The following is a 15,990-nucleotide window of genomic DNA, read 5'->3' on the forward strand; positions in this document are numbered from 1 at the left end:
AACTTTGGCAGTGTCCTGATATGTCCGAGACACCACATTTGGAAAACATTTGGCTTGTCTTGGTGGAAAAAGCAGATCAATTTCTTAAGGCATGGCTCCCTTTTACTGAATTTCTGCAACAACAGAATGGTTAAACACAAATTTAAACCTGATGCCGGGGATGGGTGGGTGGGGGGGGGGGGGGGGTGGGGGGGGGGGGGGGGGGGGGGGGGGGGGGGGGGGGGGGGGGGGGGGGAAGGTATATCTCCATCTCCATCTTTTCTTTTCTTATTTTATTTTTCTTTTCTCTTGCACTTCTTTGGTAGATTACAGGTCTTTGTCTTGCTTTCTCTTATTTCTCTTTCTTTTTTCTTTTCTTCCTTTTTTCCCCTTTTTTTTTAATGTAGGTTTTAATGTTAAAAATGAAGCTGTACAATACTTGTATAACTGTTATGTCGGTCGCCTTATCCCTGTACAATTGCTTCTAATAAAATTAATTTAAAAAAACTTTGGCAGTCAGATGTTTGAATTATACCAGAATGAATGGATAAGAACAAAATGAATAACACCTAGTTTTCACGGAAACCTTCTCTGTGGCACACTAGTGTGGCTGCACAACAGTACAGCTTGTCTTGCATGCTTGTTTATTAAGTTGAATCTACTACCATGCCATTCTCTATCTTTGTTTTTTAATAGTGATACGAGCACTAGTTACTCGTAAAAGACTGGTGTCTTTCAATGACCTGGAACCTTACATGATCAAGTATGCAGTGAAACAAGAAAAGGTAAAGAACATTTTTTAATTAAATTGCAGAAGGGGGTATTTGTATGAAATAAAAGCAGAAAATATTGGAAGAGCATAGTTTGCCAGTCTACAATTTGAAAACGTTAAAGGAAAAGTTAGCATTCTGGTCAGTTGCCTCCAGACTCTGTGCCCATTTAGCTTGGAGTTCCATGTTGAAATCTCTTCATGTTTCCAAGCCTGGCATATCACTGAAACGACTTGTTCAAGTAATTATTAACTATGTCTTCGGGAATGGTGAAAGAGGCTAACCATCGTCCTACCTTTCTTTTTGACCCACTTCAGATTTCGATGTAGTTGAACTCGATATTTTCTGCACATCACAATTATCACCTGAGGTAGCCACAAGCTGGAGTAACTCAGCGGGACAGGCAGCATCTCTGGAGAGGAGGAATGGGTGACGCTTCGGGTCGAGACCCTTCTTCTGACTTTCGCCTTCTCTCCAGAGATGCTGCCTGGCCCATTTGGTTACTCCAGCTTTTTGTGTCTATCCCTTCTCTCCAGAGATGCTGCCTGTCCTGCTGAGTTACTCCAGCTTTTTCTGTCTATCTTCGGTTTAAACCAGCAGTTCCTTCCTACACAAATATCATCTAGCTAGTTGGGCGGCACTCTGTCCATCTGTTCCTGGATTCGGGTAACACTAGGGTTTATTCCTGAGATGCTACATCTCAGCAGGGTTCAATTTTAAAATGCAGCCTCAGCTTCCACATGGCGATTGTCCTATTTCTTCACTACCTTGCTTGACTACTCCACTGTCTCCAAATGGTCTATCTCCTTGCTTGACATGCAGAGGTTTTCTGCAGTTAAACACTGAAACTCCACAGCCATCACCTTTGGTTCCTGTCTCATACTCCTTTGCATAGCCAATCCTTTGGCAACTCACCACGAGGCCATAAGGTCATAAGCGATAGGAGTAGAATTAGGCCATTCGGCCCATCAAGTCTATTCCGCCATTCAATCTCTGCCGCAGAAGGCGGTGGAGACAGATTCTCTGGATGCTTTCAAGAGAGAGCTAGATAGGGCTCTTAAAAATAGTGGAGTCAGGGAATATGGCGAGAAGGCAGGAAGGGGGTACTGATTGGGGATGATCAGCCATGATCATATTGAACGGCGGTGCTGGCTCGAACGGCCAAATGGCCTACTCCTGCACCTATTGTCCATTGTCTATTGTCAATCATGGCTGATCTATCTCTCCATCCTCACCCTATTCTCCTGCCTTCTCCCAATAATCTATCTATCTATCTATCTATCTATCTATCTTATCTATCTATCTATCTATCTATCTATCTATCTATCTATCTATCTATCTATCTATCTATCTATCTATCTATCTATCTATCTATCTATCTATCTAATATTAAAACTCTGTGTCCAACCGGCCGACTTTCTGCCTGACTTGTGGCTACCAGCCTTTGATTCGTTGCTACGCCAACAGCACACGCAGAGTCGCCGAGATTTTTTCCATTTCGATAGAGATTTCACTTTTCATTCTAAGTATCCACTCCTGATTAAATGTCATCGTGTTTATGTACACATTTTTAATAAAATCCTTCTCCCTCCCTCCCCCAAAATTTCAAAAGAAAATTGCTTCTCACCCATAGAATGTTAGTGAACGTTCCATCGTGTGATGTCACAATGCCCAATGTTCACAGATGTCTAATCGGAATGGACCATTTACATATGCCTTTGCACCAGCCCCACCCCCCCAGCCCCTCCCCCCCCCCCCCCCCCCCCCCCCCCCGCAGCCTGTGTCGAAGCGCATCATCACGTGTGTGCGAATAGAGAAAGAGGATTGGGGGTGATAGGGAATGGGGGACAGATGGAATGCCCCTACCCCTCCCCCCTTTCCCCTCTCCCTCCCCACTATTTCCCCCTCTCTCTCCTCCCCCCCCCCTCCTCCCCCTCCCTCCACACTCTCCCTCCTTCCGCCTCCCTCCCCTACCCCCCCCATCCCCCTCCTCCCCCCCCCCCCCCCCACCCCCCCCCACCCCCCCCCCCTCCCACCCTCCCCTCTCCCCCCCCCCCCCCATCCCTCTCTTCCTCCCCTCCCCATCCCTCTCCCCCCCTTCTCTATCTCCCCTCTCCTCACCACTCTACCTCTCCTCCCCCTCCTCCTCCCATCCCCCATCCCTCTCTCTCCCACACACACACCCTTCCCTCTTCCCCTCTCCCCCTTCCCTCCCTCTCCCCCACCCCCCTTCCTTCTCCCCCACCTCTGTCCCTCTCTACCCCCACCCCCCCCCCACCCCACTCTCCCCCCTCCATCCACACTCTTCCCCCTCTACCCACCTACCCCATCTGCTCACTCACCTCCCCTCCCCCCCCCCCCCCCACACCTCTCTCCTACACCCCCCATCTCTCTCTCCCCATCCTCCTCTTCTCCTCTCCCTCCCCATCCCCCCCCCCCCCCTCCTCTCCCTCTCCTCCCCCCTCTCCCACTCCCTCTCCTCCCTATCTCTCTCCTCACCCCTCTCCGTCTCCTCAACGTTTCTTAAAACTTTTCAACACTCTCCTAACCTCTCTCTCACACTCTTTCCCCCCCCCCCCTCTCCCTCCCCCTCCCCCTTCCTTCCCCCCCCCCCCCCTCTCCCCCACCCCTCTTCCTCCCCCACCCCTTCCCTCCCCCACCCCTTTCCCTCTCTCCCCCCCCCCCCCCTCTCTCTCTCCCCCACCTCCTTCCCCCCTCTTCCCCCTCCATCCACACTCTCCCCCTCTACCCCCCCCCCCCCCCCCATCCTTCCTCCTCGCCTCCCCCCCCCTCCCCCACACCTACCCCATCCCTCTCCCTCCTCCCCCTCCCCCCCCCACCCCTCTCCCCCCCTCCATCTCCCTCTCCCCTCTCCCTCTCCTCCTCCACCCCTCCCTCTCCTCCTCCCCCTCCTGCTCTCACCCCCCATCCCTCCCTCCCCCACCCCCTTCCCTCCCCTCTCCCCCACCCCTTTCCCTCTCTCCCCCCCACCCCCTTCCCCTCCTACCCCACCCCCTTCCCCCTCTCTCTACCCCACCCCCTCCCTCTCTCTACCCCCACCCCCTTCCCTCTCTACCCCACCCCCTTCCTCTCTCTCCCCACGCCCCCTTCTCCCCCATCCCCCACACACCTCTCCCCCACCTCCCCATCCCTCTCTCCTCCCCTCCTCCCCACCTCCCACCCCTCTCTCCTCCCCCTCTCCATCCCCCTCTCCCCCCCCCTCCTCCTCCAACCCCCCATCCCTCTCTCCCCCACCCCCCTTCTCCTTCCCCCACTCTTCCCCTTCCTTCCACACTCTCTTCCCCCTATCCCCCTTCCCCATCACCATCTCCCCTCCCTCTCCCCTCCCCCCACACCTCTCTCCCACTCCCCTCACTCCTCCCCCCTCTCCATCTCCTTTGCCAAATACATTCTTGCCATAGAGGGAGTACAGAGAAGGTTCACCAGACTCCTGGGATGTCAGGACTTTCATATGAAGAAAGACTGGTTAGACTCGGCTTGTACTCGCTAGAATTTAGAAGATTGAGGGGGGATCTTATAGAAACTTACAAAATTCTTAAGGGGTTGGACAGGCTAGATGCAGGAAGATTGTTCCCGATGTTGGGGAAGTACAGAACAAGGGGTCACAGTTTAAGGATAAGGGGAAAATCTTCTAGGACCGAGATGAGAAAAACATTTTTCACACAGAGAGTGGTGAATCTGTGGAATTCTCTGCCACAGAAGGTAGTTGAGGCCAGTTCGTTGGCTATATTTAAGAGGGAGTTAGATGTGGCCCCTTGTGGCTAAAGGGATCAGGGGGTATGGAGCGAAGGCAGGTACGGGATACTGAGTTGGATGATCAGCCATGATCATATTGAATGGCGGTGCAGGCTCGAAGGGCCGAATGGCCTACTCCTGCACCTAATTTCTATGTTTCTATGTTTTCCCTCTCCTCACCCCCCCCCCCCCACACCTCTCTCCCCATCCCCCCTCTCTCACCTCCTATCCCGCTTTCCTTTTCCTGCCAAATCTCTCCCGTTTCCTCCTTCTCCTCTCCACCCCCTCCCCCCCGCAAACGCCGTTGTGGAAACAGACCCAACGGGTCTGCACTTGGTCTAGTACTATTCAAAAATCTATCTATCACTGCCTTAAAAATATCCACTGACTTGGTCTCTACAGCCTTCTGCGGCGAACAATTCCACAGATTCACCACCCTTTTATGAAATAAATGTCTCCTCATCTCCTTCATAAAAGAATGTCCTTTAATTATGAGGCTATCACCGCTAGTCCTAGACTCTCCCACTAGTGGAAACATCCTCTCCACATCTATTCCATCCAAGCCTTTCACTATTGTGTACATTTCAATGAGGTCCCCCCTCATTCTTCTAAAATCCAGCGAGTACAGGCCCAGTGCTGACATATGCTCCAATGTTAAACCAGATTCTTCACTGTTAAGTCTGTATTTCAACCCAAGATGAACCTCAGTGCATATGCCAATGAAACCAACTCATGCTTTTGTTTCTGACGGCCCCCTCATAGTTCTATGACTTCTGGCCAAGTCCCTGAATCCACCTTCAGCAAAGTCAAGGTAATTTAAAACTTTGCTGCCCATGTTGGAACTTGTCCTAGATATAATTTGCTCTTCATTCTGTGCCCATTGACGAAACAGAGGCTTTTCATCAATTATGCAAAGTCTTGATTTCAATGTTCTTATTCTTATTCCATGTCCTTTTATTAATCTCTGTAATTCCGTCCAGATGACTCTGCTCCAAGATAGCAGTAACCCTCATATAATTGTTCTACCACTGACAACTGTTTTCAACCATAAGATCTTACTTTCAGAATCATTTCCCAGGCTCACTACTTCTCTTTCCCCAATGAAGCTTTGTATGGCTTTGTGTCAAATTTTGTGTAATAATAATAAATAGGGGTGGCCCGGTGGCACGGCGGTAGAATTGCCGACTTACAGCACTTTTAGCACCAGAGACCCGGGTTTGACCCCGACTACGGGTGCTGTCTGTACGGATTTTGTACGTTCTCCCTGTGACTGCGTTGGTTTTCTCTGAGATCTTCAGTTTCCTCCAACACTCTAAAGTCGTACAAGTTTGTAGGTTCATTGGCTTGGTATAAATGTAAATTGTCCCTAGTGTGTGTAGGATAGTGTTAATATGCAGGGATCGCTGGTCGGCATGGAAAGGCCGTGTTTCCACGTCGAATCTCTAAACTAAACTAAACTAAACTAAACTCCTGTTTTTTATTGCATTAAAGGCACTGTATAAATATAGCTAAGAGATAGTGTTGTCATTCTCTTAGATGTTTATTCCTTTGATCTTTTAACATTCACTGATGTAGAAAGCGTAACACAGCATTTTAAATATCACTGAGCTAGTGTTTTATGTTTCCCGATGTGCATATGCAGATAAATGTTTCATTAAGGTCCAAGGTTGCACCAAGGAGGTCAGGAAAGTGAGAAGGGCAATTGTTAGAAGGTTATTTGGAGCTTGGTGGTCCAGGTTGGAATTCAGAGGATCAGCTGGTGAAGGAGGTTTGATTATCAGCAGAGAAGGATGGGGCTAGTGAGTGGGACAATCATTAGACAGTCGCACTTGGGGGTGGGGTGTGCAGCCATCAGTGGACGGGGGTTTAGTTTAGAGATACAGCACAGAAATAGATCCTTCAGACCACAGGGTCCATGCTGAACAGCGATCCCTGCACATTAACACTATCCTACGCCACTAGGAACAGTTTTTACATTTACCAAGCCAATTAATCTACAAACCTGTACGTCTTTGGAATGTGGGAGGAAACTGAAGATCTCAGAGAAAACCCACGCATGTCACGGCGAGAACGTACAAACTCTATACAGACAGCACCCGTAATCAGGATCAAACCCGGGTCTCCGGCGCTGTATTCGCTTTAAGGTAGCAACTCTATCGCTGCTCCACCGTGACTGCCCAGTTGGCTCAGGAATGACAGACACAAAAAGCTGGAGTAACTCAGTGGTCAAACAGCACCTCTGGAGAAAAGGCATAGGTGACGTATTGGGTCAAGACCATTCTTCAGTCTCTTTAGTGGAGATAGCGTTCGGGGATAGGGCCAGTGTACGCATGAAACAGGGAATGTTCAATGTACCCTACAAAGAGGCAGGCATAGCTGGGGCCCATGTGAGTGCGTATAGCTACGCCTTGGATTTGAAAGGAGTGGGATGAGTTGAAGGAGAAGTTGTTAATAGCGAAGACCAGCTCCGCTAGGTTTCGTCTGGCACAGCACTGCACAATTACGGACGTATAGAGAGTGAAAGAGAGAAAAATTTTAAAAATATGTTTGTTTCTGGGACAACGTGCATTAATTTCCTGCTGCAAAGCTTTTCGTGGAGTATTCCACTGGAAATGGTGTCCTCGGATAAACAACTGATACTGGAAATGTGTCAAATTATAAGCCCCCCACCCAAACTTCTGGAGTAATGGTAAAATGACCCAAAACTAGCTGTTACAGGTTGAACACTGATTTTCTGGCTCATGGATTCCCCCCTCCTCCTCTATAATCCGGACAAAATTACAGGAGCTCAGTTGAAATTCCACGAGTGGCCACAGGTGGCATTGCGAGCGGCGAGCGCTCTTTCGGGTCATGCCCCTCCATCACAAAAGAGCTATTTGGTTACATCTAAACATTGTAATCCCTCCCTGGCCTTGTCTAATTCAATCTCTGCTGGTTCAATGTTGAACCCCCCACCCCCCACCACCACCGCCGCTGCCTCCTCCTTCTCCCCCAGAGTCGCCGACATACTCCACTTTGGAGCCAGTGCTGGTGAGAGGGGAGGGAGCCCCATGGTGAGAAAGCGCTGCCTCCAGGGGCTAGAACATGAGCCACAACTACAGCCATGTCACTGGACCATGCGGTGGGTGAAGAAGGGCTTGCTGGAGAACCCTGCGAGTCGGAAATGGGGTCAGAAGCCAGGGCGCTAAACAACTGGGGAGACGGAAGAAGCCGACGAGAGGTCGGCACATCATTCCATTCACATTGAGTTTACATATGATATTAGTTTTATTTAAGTTTCTGGCAATCCATGCTGCTTTAGAGAGCATTAGTGAGTGCATTATGGGTGTCATTAGTGAGCCAGGGGAGTGTTGTCGTTTCATTATCATGTGACCTCTGTTATCCGGAAAAACGGATAATCCAGAATTGCTTTGGAACCGAGGGTGCCGGGGAAATCTGTGTTCAAACTGCACTATTTCACTCTTCCCAAAAATAATTTTCAATCATAAATTAAGAAATAAAGTGTGAATTAATGTGTAAGCCACTGTACTCACTGGATTCCCTTGAATTATACACTTTCTTTTCATTTTATTTTTTTTGTATGCTTATTTCAAATATTATTTTGAAATCATTAAAGATGCTTGGTTATAATTGGTTCCCTCGGTGCTGCATGAAAATGGGTACATTGCATTTTCTAATCGTTCCCATTTGGTTATAAATGTGTAATTTTAATCTATGTTGAATAGTTTATTTCTATGTTTTTGTTGAAGGCATTTGCTATTAAAATCAGAGTAATATCTTAAACCTGTTAAGAAAATCACTGATGTGGAATAAAGTTAAAGATAGTCATCGAGTGATACAGCGTGGAAACAGGCCCTTCGGCCCAACTTGCCCACTCCAGCCAACATGTCCCAGCTCCACTAGTCCCATCTGCCCGCGTTTGCTCCATATCCCTCCAAACCTGTCCTATCCATGTCCTTGTCTAACTCTTTGTGATAGCCCCTGCCTCAACTACCTCCTCTGGCAGCACCCTTTGTGCGAAAAAGTTAGCCCTCAGATACTTATTAAATATTTTCTCCTTCACCTTAAACCTATGTCTTCTGGTCCTTGATTCTCCTACTTTGGGCAAGCAATAGTGTGCATCTACCCGATCTATTCCGCTCATGATTTGATACACCTTTATAAGATCACCGCTCATCCTCCTGCGCTCCAAGGAATAGAGTCCCAGCCGACTCAACCCAAGATTATGAAAACATCTGAGTAACTTAAAAGATCCTTCTAACTTTTAAATGTTATTTTGTATCCCTCAAACAAACACCTTGGGACCACAGGTGTGACAAGGGTGTTTTGTTTGATTCAATGATAGGTGTAAAAACTATTGTGACACCATTGATTGTACAGACACTAGGAATGTCTGAAAAGATTTTGCACAGTTTTTGATTTGTGTCTATATTTTTTATTCTGAATAAAGCTTATTTTTGGATTGAAAGAAAGTTACTTTGTGTGTGGCTGCATGAAGATGTGTCTGGAGCCAAAGCACATGGCCACCGAGTGTCATTGCCTGTTGAAGTTCCCCTGTCCCAGGTCTTGCAAAGGATGGGCCTGGCGCCATTGTTATGCAATTTGCCAGCCAGCTGGACATTGCTACTCCACCTATCCTTTGTGGAAAGGTTGCTCCAGACCAATATCTTTGAGCACAAGCCCATCAGGCAGTGGTCAGGATGGAACGATCTTCAGGACAAGGACTAGATCCAATGAAGAGGTACCGTGAGCAATTTCCCACTCTATTTGGTGAAATGCCTCATCACTAGCACCTAGACTTTGCTAGGATGGTGGTGTGAAGGCCTCCCCCTAGTCAGATTGTTCCTGTACCCCATCAGAATCTTACTGCTCTTGGGATGGCTGTTCTGGAGAGGAGATGGTGACTACTCACCTCTTTGCGGAGTGTGGACTTGCTAAGAGGCTCTGGAGAAGGATGTAGGGGTCCTTATCATGGTTCATCCTGAACAGCTCCATATCAGAGGACTCTCATTGACAAGCTGTTCCTGGGGACACGTACAGAGATGGACATCAAACGCTGAGGGAAGTTCATCAACTCGGTGAAAGACGCTCTTTGGCCTGCCCGAAACTTATTGACCACCCAGCAGAGCGAGATATCCGTTACGGACTGTTGCCGACTGGCCCACTCCAGACTGCAGGAGTACGTGCTGAGGGACGCACGGACGCTCGGTGCAGCCAACGTGAAGGTCCTGTGGGGAAGGACCACAGTCTGGGATTCTTCCACTGCTGGACATTGAGGGGCAGAGTCCAGTGGGGACACCCATCAAACAATGGAAGGGGTATTACCCCGGGAACCACATAAGCAGCAAGGGTAATGTCTTTAAAGATAGTTGTGAACACTACAGAGTATGGCTCTATGGAATGTACAGACATTCAGAAGGTTTCTTGCACAATTTTGATTTTGTGATATTTTTTATTCTGAAATATTTTTCTTTTTGAAATCCAAATTACCTGTAACTGCTGATCATGCTCACCCTAAAAGGGGCAACATGTTTTTTTTTTGTCTGTAAGGCAAAATGGATATATTGCTTGGGCTGGTACAGTTTTATTATTCAACACAGCTTTACATTTTTTTAAATGAAGCTTGCGACCGTAATGATATGTTCCAATCTTTCACAGATGTACAAAGGCTTTGAAAAGAGGAAATTGGTGGAGTATGTATATACAGCTTCCAGCTCTGCTGCATGTGGTATCGATCTGGAAACTAATATCCAGTACCTCATAACAGGTGAGAACAGCTTCATTACTTGAATGGTTTCTTCATCGAAAGGCTGACTAATCTCCTGAGTTGTTTCCCGAATTACTGGGTCAACTTGGGAGGCGAGGAGGGGTGGAGGAAAGAGGGGTAGAGAGGAGAGAATGGGGCAAAAGAGAGCGGCACGGTGGCGCAGTGGTAGAGTCGCTGCCTTGCAGCGCCGGAGACCCGGGTTCGATCCCGACTACGGGTGCTGTCTGTACGGAGTTTGTACGCTCTCCCCGTGACCACGTGGGTTCTCTCCGAGATCTTCGGTTTCCTCCCACACTCCAAAGATGTACAGGTATCTAGGTTAATTGGCTTGGTGTCAATGTCAATTTTCCCTAGTGTGTGTATAATAGCGTTAATGTGCGGGGATCGCTATTTGGCGCGGACTCGGTGGGCCGAAGGGCCTGTTTTCACGCTGTATCTCTAAACTAAACCTAGTAAATGAAGATAAAAATAGGAGGGCACATGTCAGGAAGACAGAGGGTTCGGGGGAAGGGTTGGGAGGCAAATGGGAAGGGAGGCGACATTGTAGCGAGCAAAGGAAACTAGAAGGGAGAATGTGGAAGGATTTGAAAGAGGGATGGTCTGGAGGAAACAGAATTAGAGGGGGAAGGAAGGTGAAGGAGGAGGAGGAGGAGGAGAGGAAGATAGACAAAAAATTCTGGAGTAACTCAGCGGGTCAGACAGCATCTCTGGAGAAAACAAAATATGTGACGTTTCGGGTCGAGACCATTCTATAGACCCGAAACGTCACCTATTGCTTTTCTGCCTGCCTCTAGCAGTTTGTTCCATACACCCACCACCCTCTGTGGGAAAAGGTTACCCCTCATGTTCCTATAAATCTTTCCCCTCTCACCTTAAACCAATGTCCTCTGGTTCTTGATTCCCCTGCTCTGGGTAAAAGTCTCTGTGCAATCATCCTATTTATCCCCCTCATGATTTTGATCGCCCCCTCAGCTTCCTGTGCTCCAAGGAATAAAGTTCTAGCTTGGCCAACTTCTCCTTAAAGTTCTTGTAACCTCTTTGTGTATCCTCCATGCACTCTTTTCCTGCTCTACAAATGCTTTCTATAGCAGGGTGACCAACATTGACTGTAATGCTCCAAATGTGGCCTCGCTAACATCTTGTACAACTGTAACATCATAACCCAACTTCTATACTCAGTACCATGACTGACAATGCCACGGTCAAGAGAAAATCTTCTTGCCACCTTCAGGGAACTATGAACCTGCACTCCTAGATCCCCCTGCTCTACAACACTCCCCAGGGCTCTGCCGTTCACTGTGAAGGTCCTGCAATTTGTTTTGACTTCTCACATGTTGAACTCTATTAACCATTCCTCAGCCCACCTGCCCGGCTGATGAGGATCCTGATCGAGATTAATTTTTGATAACCATCTTCACTCTCTATCGTACCACCTACTTTGGTGTCATTTGCCAACGTACCAGTCATGTACATAAACCACTGAGAGCAACTGATCCCTGAGTCACGCCACTACAGGTGGACCTCCTCTCTGAAGAACAGCCTTCCACTATCACCCTCTGCTTCCTTCCTGGAAGCCAATTCTCCATCCAGTCGGCTCGCCCTCCCTGGATCCCATGCGATCTAACCTTCCAGAGTGCCTACCATGCAGGAACTTTTTAATGCTTTGTTGAAGTCCATATAAAAAATATCTACGGCTTTGCCCTTGTCAACCTTTTCGGTTACCAGTTCAAAAACCAATCAGATTCTTAGGACGCGATCTCCCACATACAAAACCATGCTGACTATTCCTAATGAGTCCCTGTCTATGCAAATGCTTATACAATCTATCCCTCAGAATCCTCTCCAGTAACTTGCCTACCACAGATAGACAATAGACAATAGACAATAGGTGCAGGAGTAGGCCATTTGGCCCTTCGAGCCAGCACCGCCATTCGATGTGATCATGGCTGATCATCCCCAATCGGTACCCCGTTCCTGCCTTCTCCCCCATATCCCCTAACTCCGCTATCTTTAAGAGCCCTATCTAGCTCTCTCTTAAAATCATCCAGAGATCCTGCCTCCACCGCCGTCTGAGGCAGAGAATTCCACACTCACCACTCTCTGTGAGAAAAAGTGTTAACTTGTCTCCGTTCTAAATGGCTTACCCCTTATTCTCAAACTGTGGCCCCTGGTTCAGGACTCCCCCCCCCCCCCCCCCCCCCCCCCCCCCCCCCCCCCCCCAACATCGGGAACATGTTTCCTGCCTCTAGTGTGTCCAAGCCCTTAACAATCTTGCCACAAGATGATAGGCTCACTGGCCTGTAGTTCCTAGGCTTTGCCTCGCAGCCCTTCTTAAATAGAGGCACAACACTAGCCCCCCTCCAGTCTTCCAGCACCTCAACTGTGTTCAATGATGATTCCTATATCTCAACCAGGGCACCTGCAATTTCTTCCCTGGCCACCCCTGGTACACTTGGATATATCTGATCAGGTCTGGGATATTTATCCACCCTCATATTCCTTAGGATGTTCAGCACCTAGTTGAACGCAATATGGACTGTCCTAACGACTTCTCCATAAACTGTCCCAAGTTCTCCTGTCTTCATGTCTTTCTCCACGGTATAAACAGTGGAGAAATTCTCAATGAGGACCTTGCCCGTTTACTGCGGCTCTACACATAGATGACCACTTTGGTTTCTGAGCAGCCCTAATCTCCCTCTATTTACCTTCTTTCCCTTAATGTATTTGCAAAATGTCTTTGGATCTTCCTTACTATTATCTGCCAGAACCATCAACTACCCTTTTTCGCCCTCTTGTTTTCCTTATTCAGTTTGCTCCTCGGTTTTCGATCCTCCTACACTTGATCCCGGTTGCTGATACCTGGCCAAAGCCTCTTCCTATTTCCTGACCAGTGCCTCAGTTTCCCTCGTCACCCAGGCTGGCCCTTCACTCTAACAGGAACATGCATACCCTGAACACTTGTCATCATGTAGTTGAAAGCACCCAACTTTCCAGACATTCCTTTGCCCACAGACTCCTTTACTCCAATCAACCTGAGCAAGTTCCTGTCAAATGCTATCCAACTTGGCCATGCCCCAATTCAGAATTTTAACTACTGTCTTTATCTATAATTATTTTAGTTTAGCTGATTATAGCACTGTGGCCGCTGGTTGCAAAATGTTCACCCACCGACACCAAATGTCTAAGAGTTGATCAAGCTTTTCCCTCTCTCTTGTAAAACCCTCTTCATATTGCCTGAGGAAAATCTTTATAACATTCGATAAATGCCACCCTGTTTAATTACAGTCAGGCAGACCAACGCTATATTGGGAAAATTTAAATCCCCTGCTGTGACAACTCTATCAGTCTTACAGCTGCCTGCAATCTTCTGGGATATTTGTTCTTCTAGAATTGTTCTCATAGAGTTCTGTATTCACATAATGCATCGAATCAGAGGTTAGTTGCTGCACAGCCGGAGGACATTCAATCCATCAGGTCTGTGCTAGCTCTCTAACAGAGTTACTCGCCTAAACCCTTGTCTGTTTTCTGCCGTCTTGTTAGTTTTTCCTCATCATATATTTATCTATTTTCATCAGCCATGATTGAATGGCAGAGTACACTTGATGGGCTGAATAGTCCAATTCTACTCCGGGAACTAATGACCAGCCATTCTAAACCTCTCGGATCACACATAACAAGGTTCTACTGCAAGTATAAAGACCTGCTAGTCCTCGTTCAGGTGGAGAAAGGGGTGGAATAATGTGGCTTTAAGTTTGTATGTTGCTGATTGCAGTTTCTGCCCTTTACTATGTTCTGGAGAGATATATAGATATGCTTTCTTGTTTTAGGCCAAATTGGTATTCGGGGGACCATTCATATTGGACTCTGCAATTGGATTGTTCCATGGGATGACCTAACTTCATTACAAAAGTGGAACCTGAAGTGGAACAAGTATGAAACAGGCTGTTGCTGTCAGGTAAGACCCATTGCTGGTACACATTCTCACCCCCCTCCCCTTCCATTCATTTCTCAATTGCTTTACCAAACTCATTGATTATTGCATTGGAACAATTCCATGAAAAGGTTCACAGATAGCGATGAGGAACAGACACTCTGGGTGTTTAGTCCCTCCTCTAATTTATACCAATTGTTACACATCGGCCCGTTTCTGAGGTGGCGTTAGGTGCCTATGTAGAAAACTCACGAGCATGTAGGAAGGAACTTCAGATGCTGGTTTGCACTGAAGATAGAGACAAAATGCTGGTGTAACTCAGCGGGCCAGGCATCATCTCTGGAGAGAACAAATGGATGATGTTTTGGGTCGAGACCCTTTTAAGGATAAAGGGGAAATCTTTTAAAAACCGAGATGAGAAGAACTTTTTTTCACGCAGAGAGTGGTGAATCTCTGGAACTCTCTGCCACAGAGGGTAGTTGAGGCCAGTTCATTGGCTATATTTAAGAGGGAGTTAGATGTGGCCCTTGTGGCTAAGGGGATCAGGGGGTATGGAGAGAAGGCAGGTACGGGATACTGAGTTGGATGATCAGCCATGATCATATTGAATGGCGGCGGTGCAGGCTCGAAGGGCCGAATGGCCTACTCCTGCACCTAATTTCTATGTTTCTATGTTTCAGACAGGGGGGGAGACAGACACAGAGATATGCAAGGGTAAGGTGTGAAATTGAGACATCGAAGGGGATGAAGTTCAAGGAACATGTAGAATAGATCATTGATAGATGGGGAAGGTGACAACGAAGCATACAAAGATAACATATAATCGGGAGGACAGGCAGGCTGGTAGGAGAACTAGGATGGGGACGGAAACAGAGGGAAAGTAAAGTTACTTGAGGTTAGAGAAGTCGATAGTCATACCGCTGGGGTGTAAACTGCCCAAGTGAAATATGAGGTGCTGTTTCTCCTCACTATACAGCCACACCACATTGGAATATATGAGCATAATGTATCCTGTACACTGAGAATGGAACAGGGCTGTGCATCAGATGAATATAATTAGGTACTTGTACAAAACCTAGAGTGCGGCAGAAATACTCAGTATACTCTGGACAGAGAAATAGATGACCTTTCAGGTTAATACCACCTCATCAGGACCAGCATCTGCAGTCCTTTCAGCATCTACATTAAAAAAAATTCTATTTGAAGGACGACTTGGTTCTATTTAATTATTTTCCATTTCACAGATTAGCCCATACACCTTTATAGCCAATAGCTGGTGATTCCTTTGATGAATGGAAAAATTAGGATTAATACAGAACTGGTTGCTAACTGCCAAGGACCTGAATTTCAGAGTTTCCAGAGTTAAATTTAACCATATAACCATATAACAATTACAGCACGGAAACAGGCCATCTCGGCCCTACAAGTCCGTGCCGAACAACTTTTTTCCCTTAGTCCCACCTGCCTGCACTCATACCATATCCCTCCATTCCCTTCTCATCCATATGCCTATCCAATTTATTTTTAAATGATACCAACGAACCTGCCGCCACCACTTCCACTGGTAGCTCATTCCACACCGCTACCACTCTCTGAGTAAAGACGTTCCCCCTCATGTTACCCCTAAACTTCTGCCATCCCCTAAACTTCTGACCCTTAATTCTGAAGTCATGTCAGTAAAATTTAGTTTAGAGATACAGTGCAGAAACAGGCCCTTCAACTCACCGAGTTTGCAGTGACCAGCGATCCCCGCACACTAACACTATCCTACACACAGTAGGAATAAT

At 47.4% G+C, this 15,990-nt stretch overlaps 2 protein-coding genes across 2 annotated transcripts in view; one reads left to right on the forward strand and one right to left on the reverse strand.

Moving 5' to 3' along the window:
* syn2b (synapsin IIb) overlaps positions 1-15,990 on the reverse strand; it is a 393,937-nt gene that overhangs the window by 116,087 nt on the left and 261,860 nt on the right. The gene's annotated exons all lie outside the window — the stretch shown is intronic.
* The window catches only part of LOC129704849 (metalloproteinase inhibitor 3-like), a 47,478-nt gene that overhangs the window by 30,182 nt on the left and 1,306 nt on the right, over positions 1-15,990 (forward strand). Inside the window, exons 2-4 of the mRNA XM_055648229.1 lie at positions 676-764; positions 10,164-10,272; positions 14,100-14,227. Of these exons, the coding sequence (XP_055504204.1) occupies positions 676-764; positions 10,164-10,272; positions 14,100-14,227 (326 nt within the window). The remainder of the gene's footprint in view (positions 1-675; positions 765-10,163; positions 10,273-14,099; positions 14,228-15,990) is intronic.

Source organism: Leucoraja erinacea, chromosome 16 (genome assembly GCF_028641065.1).
Source record: "Leucoraja erinacea ecotype New England chromosome 16, Leri_hhj_1, whole genome shotgun sequence".
Taxonomy (NCBI): Eukaryota; Metazoa; Chordata; class Chondrichthyes; order Rajiformes; family Rajidae; genus Leucoraja; species Leucoraja erinaceus.